Genomic DNA, 5,690 nt, shown 5'->3' with positions numbered 1-5,690 from the left:
GTGTTTTATCTACATCTTTTGTACTCTTTGTTCTTTTGCCATTATAGTAAAATTATTTTTGCCTGTGGTTTTTTATCCTCTTTGGATGGGTTTTTCCACATTAAATTTGTGTGTTCAATTTCTCAATTTCTTTCGCTATTTTTTACTTATTCGTTGCTTAATCGGGTCGATTCCCAACATATATACTTGCAACAGTTCATACCATTTCAAACTACGTTTAACTCCATTACAAGCTTTAGATATTTAACCAAGTTCTAATATTAACCATTAACCATAAGTGCATAGACGCATAACTTTATATTCCAAATTTGACTCAACCTAGGTACATGGCTTGTAAACAACAAAAGAGACTTATACAAACATTATCGAGTTCGGGATTTTGACTAGATGCTGAAGTTGATGCTCGAGATCTCATTTGAGACCTAACTTGTGCATGAAAAAATAAATTGCACGCTGCATGATAAAACTCAATAATCTTTCTATAAATCAAATCAGTATAACATAATTGTTATCAAATACAAATAATCAATTCAAGTCTATTATTCAACTAATTCGTATACCAAATTGTAACATAGACTTAGTGATCAATTCATTTGCTTATTTCATATCACCATTTATAAGCATATGTTCCTATATATATATTCACATTCATTGATTTATATATTTATTTTCATCTCATCAATTTAATCATTTTTGAGTTTATTGACTCGTAAATACTCAATCACCCCCAGGGGCTCATTTCTAGCCAATTTACATGGTCTTTCACATGCTATTGAATATCACAATTCATATGTGAGCAATTATATCAAATCTATTCATATTTCATTTCAATCTACCATATAGCCTAGTCAAATTATGTTTATATAATCCTATTGACTTTACTTGGATTTCAAGACGGATATACAAATTAACCAACTGGCATCTGAATCTAGCATTGTACTATATTATCGAATAAATCGAAAGAAATTTATTGGCACACACTGTGCATCGTTGGACAAGCCAAAGCAATTATACTGTACATCATCGGATAAATCAAAAAAAATATATTGGCACATACTATGCATCATCGGACAAGTCAAAACAATTATACTAACATGCGTAGTACATATTGGATAAACCTAAGTAATTCTGATGGCACCTAGAGAAAAAAATATACTGGCATACAATCGGATCTTTATTACCAAAAAAACTAAAAAAAGAAAAAAAGTCAGATATTGGATACTTAGTCTTTCTATGTTCTGGAATACTGCTATTAAGAAAGTAAATAACATGAATAAAATTTATGGAAAAAAACTTTTTTCCTTCTATATAAATGATAGGATCCCATCAATAAAGTAGGACTTACCTTCCCTCTTCTTAATCTAGATTAAAAAAAAAAAGCATCTTCTCCAAGGCATTCCATGTGCATCTTTATTCCTTGCTATATAAAACCGCCCTTCCCCTATTACATAATTACTACATTACCATGCTTCAACTAGCCCCATTGCTTCATAAATCTTGAATATGCGCATATAATATCAAACGTATATTTACACACAGTTCTCAATATTTTATAAAAAAACATAATAATCAAGGAAGGCAGCTAAGCATTGAACAAAAGAAAAAGCAGAAGAAAGGCAGGTAAGCTAAGAACAAAAAAACAGGATGGATAATTGGATACCATTCCCTCAAAAAAGAATAATATAATAAGTTAAGGGATTTGGTAAAACTAATACATCATTAAAATCCGTGTTTGAAAAATTGACAACTTTTCACCTTTATTTTAATCATCTCACCGACAAAACGGCATTGGTGACACAGGAAAACGGCCAAACCGGGGGGGGGGGGCCATTCCCGTCATTTTCCCCTCACACTTCCACCGGCGGGCTCCTTATATAGCACTGCTTTTAGTTATGGGATACTGATGTAAAGACACTATTTTGGTAACTTACACACGTGATTCAACCTTGCTTTTTGTGCTGTTTTATTGACTTATTTAGCTACTATTAATTAAATTTTTATTAAAATTAAAAATATTTAAAATAAAATTTGAAAATAACAAAAAATTGAAAAATATTTAATAAATGTTAACTAAGGGATATATAAATATTTTAATATTTACGCACTGTACATCACTTTCCGGTCCTCAAAGTTCTAGCGTAACATGAAGCCGAGGTTGCCGCAAACGGAAGTGTTTGAACTGAGAGCCAAAAGTTGACTTTAACTCCAATTTAATATGATAGATCTTGTATCGTAGTATCAGGATTTCCAGGCAGTATCATTGCATGGTCTACTTAATTGCCAATATTTATTTATTCTAGTGAAGTTCCCAGTTCCCACCTTAGATTTTTGATTCTGATTTTCAAGTTGACTGAACCATTTTCTTTCTTTCGTTCTTTAAATTCACCTTCTCATCTACTTTGTAAATAAATGCGTTTTCCAACAAATTTAAGTGTAGTAAAGTAAAAGTAGCAGCTTTATCCTATAACCTTTAATAAGTAGTGAGCTAAACCCAGATCAGATATTTGTCTTTTTTAGATGAAAACTTCATTTATTGGGTGCTGCTGGGCCTCTATGCGCTAAAAGGATGTGTGCATTATGCTACTGAATGCATCAAGTTAATGTGATTGCTCCCTTTCCCAGAAATGTTTTCTCCTTCTTCTACTCCTACTTTTTAAGGTTTATCTTCCCTTCTTTTTCTTTTTGAGTTCAACAGGAATGGAGACTTCCAGGGTGGGTTTCAGTTTATTGCTTTGTACAATATTCATGGTTGTTCCAGTTTCAATAGGTCAGCTTACTTCAACCGAAACCAGGCTTCTTTTCCAAGTTCAAAAGCTTCTTGAATACCCTGAGGTACTTCAAGGATGGACAAAGTGGACCAACTTCTGTTATCTCCCTCATTCTCCTTCTCTCAAGATTGTGTGTGCAAACAGTCGCGTGACGGAGATAACCATCGTTGGAAACAGGAGCTCTCCAGCGAATGTTGTACCAGGTTCTGGACCACAGGGTTTGTCCGGCAAGTTTTCCATGGATTCATTATTCACTGTCCTCACCAAGTTTTCTAGTTTGAGAGTATTGTCCCTGGTGTCCCTGGGGTTATGGGGTCCCTTGCCTCCCAAGATCAACAGGTTTCATTCACTCCAAGCTCTCAACATGACCTCTAATTTCATCTCCGGCAGGATTCCTAAGCAGATTGCATCGTTCCAGAATCTAACAAGTCTGGTTTTGGCTGATAATCTGTTCAATGGGAGCGTTCCAGATCTTACAGGCTTACCACTCCTTAAAGTTGTGAATTTGGGTGGCAACCTCCTTGGACCTCAGTTTCCTTCATTGAGCCAAAGTCTTGTAAGTATCACGTTGAGCAACAACTCATTTAGATCCCAGATCCCTTCAGGACTGAAGAAATTCAATCAGCTCCAGAGGCTGGACATCTCTTCTAATAGACTTGTGGGACCACTCCCATCGTTTCTATTCTCCTTGGCTTCAATTCAGTATCTTAATTTGGCCCAGAACCAATTAAGCGGAGCCCTTGCTTCCACTACAGGTTGTAGTAACAACCTCTCCTTTGTAGATATCTCAAACAACCTTTTGATAGGGAAACTCCCTTCATGCATCGGATCAAACTCCAGAAACAAAACAGTCATTAGTTCATGGAATTGTCTGTCTACTGGGAATTCAAATCGCCAACATCCTTATTCATTTTGCAACAAAGAAGCATTGGCTGTTAAGCCCGTGGAAAGCAAGGAGCAGGAGGAGCCTGGGATCAACTTGGGTCTAATACTCGGTATCATTGGAGGCGTTGTTGCCATTGCAGGAGCTATTGCTTTGTTGATGTTTGTGATTATTCGAAGATCACGAACAACTGAAGACGCAAATTATGATGAAAGATCCATTGTAGACAAAATGTCTGTTCGTAGCTCTCCCAAACCACCCATTGATTCAAGTAAGACCATCTGATTTTGTAAATACTGTCATCATTAATTCAATTTCGACCTACCAAAATTTGGTTTCTTTCCTACACCACAGGGCGAGTTCCACAGACAATGAGATCAGCTGCAATTGGGCTTCCACGATATCGCGTTTTCAGCTTGGAAGAAATTGAAGATGCAACCAACAACTTTAACCCATCAAATTTTATGGGGGAAGGATCTCAAGGGCAGGTAAATACATTTTGTGTTAAATTGTCATTAATCCCTAGAGATATACGTTCAAGATGAATAGTGGTTACTTTTGATTGATGTATGCAACAGCTCTATAAAGGTTGGCTTGTAGATGGGTCACTGGTGGTGGTAAAATGTTTGAAACTAAAGCAGAAGCATGCACCTCAAAATCTGATACAACACATGGAAGTTTTGTCCAAGCTGAGGCATCGTCATTTGGTTAGCGTTCTGGGACACTGTATTGTAACTTACCAGGATCATCCTAATGTTGCCACTACTGTGTTCGTTGTTTTCGAGCACATTTCCAACGGATCATTGCGGGAACATCTTACTGGTAAACCTAAACCCCTTAAATAATTTAAAGGAACAGGGCAAAAGGATATTAATGTTATTTACTCGTTGATTTGACTTTGGGAATTGGCAGATTGGAAAAAGAAGGAGATACTGAAATGGCCACAGAGAATGGCAATCACCATTGGAGCTGCAAGAGGAGTTCAATTCCTGCATACAGGAATTTCGCCTGGGATTTACGGAAACGATTTAAAGATTGATAATATTTTGTTGGATGAGACTCTTACACCCAAAATTAGTAATTACAACATCCCATTGCCACTTAAGGTATAGGAAACACAAAGCAGATTTACATTTCATTTACACTTTTTGCTTTTCCAAAATTTAATCTGTTCCTTGGTTTTCATTGATGAAATTACAGACGGGTTCGGAAAGCCCCCTCTCAAATCGCCTTAGCAGGTAGGTAATGTCTTTCACCCACCTTCAATTTCCATTGACACAATGCTCTAACTCAAACCATTCCTGCAGTGATGAAAATGCTGAGAAGGAAGACATTTATCAACTGGGAGTTCTGCTGCTACAGGTTATTACCGGTAAATTGGTCACATTTTCAAATGAATTGGATGGGCTTAAACTTGAGGTATGCAAGTTTATAGGTTCTACTTCTCCACCCAAATTTAAACCAAACAGTATAGGCTGAATTAAATTTCCAATGTTGTGGTTGCAGCTGGAAAAGTGCTTATCTGAAGGGCCATCGAAGTTAAGAGGTGTGATTGATCCCTCAATACGAGGCACTTTTGCAGATGAATCAATGAAGACCACAGTTGAATTCGCTATAAATTGCCTGTCCAAAGATTCAACCAAACGCCCCTCGATAGAAGACGTCCTTTGGAATTTGCAATATTCGATTCAAGTTCAGGAAGGATGGGCCAGTAGTGGAAACCTCGCCACACATATGTAATGTAATACTTCATTGCGTTCTCAGCAACTATAATTTATTATCTTCTGTAACTTTACAGATGTTGCCAAAATAAAATGTTATCACTATTTCAACTTGTATTTAGAGTACACGAGATTCTTTGGCAAATCACCATCATTACAAGTTTCCACATGGTAGCATGATCCCAAGTGCAACTACCATCATTATGTTTGTCACAAATTCTATTAAATCATTCCATCATTAATTGATTTTTATACAGTATTTTAATAATTACAAATGAAAAATTATAAGTAACTAAAAATTATGTAACTTGGTTATTA

General features: G+C 36.1%; 1 protein-coding gene across 1 annotated transcript; it reads left to right on the top strand.

The window, feature by feature from the left end:
* Nucleotides 1-2,113: 2,113 nt before the first annotated feature.
* Nucleotides 2,114-5,487, top strand: LOC107887115 (probable LRR receptor-like serine/threonine-protein kinase At1g14390). The gene is made up of 7 exons (XM_016811260.2): nucleotides 2,114-3,922; nucleotides 4,006-4,139; nucleotides 4,230-4,473; nucleotides 4,564-4,757; nucleotides 4,852-4,889; nucleotides 4,959-5,070; nucleotides 5,158-5,487. Exons 1-7 carry the CDS (start codon nucleotides 2,698-2,700, stop codon nucleotides 5,389-5,391), a joined length of 2,181 nt encoding a protein of 726 aa, XP_016666749.1. The 5' UTR covers nucleotides 2,114-2,697; the 3' UTR covers nucleotides 5,392-5,487.
* Nucleotides 5,488-5,690: the final 203 nt, after the last annotated feature.

Source organism: Gossypium hirsutum, chromosome A03, assembly GCF_007990345.1.
Source record: "Gossypium hirsutum isolate 1008001.06 chromosome A03, Gossypium_hirsutum_v2.1, whole genome shotgun sequence".
NCBI lineage: Eukaryota > Viridiplantae > Streptophyta > Magnoliopsida > Malvales > Malvaceae > Gossypium > Gossypium hirsutum.
This window is presented reverse-complemented; position numbering and strand designations above follow the sequence as displayed.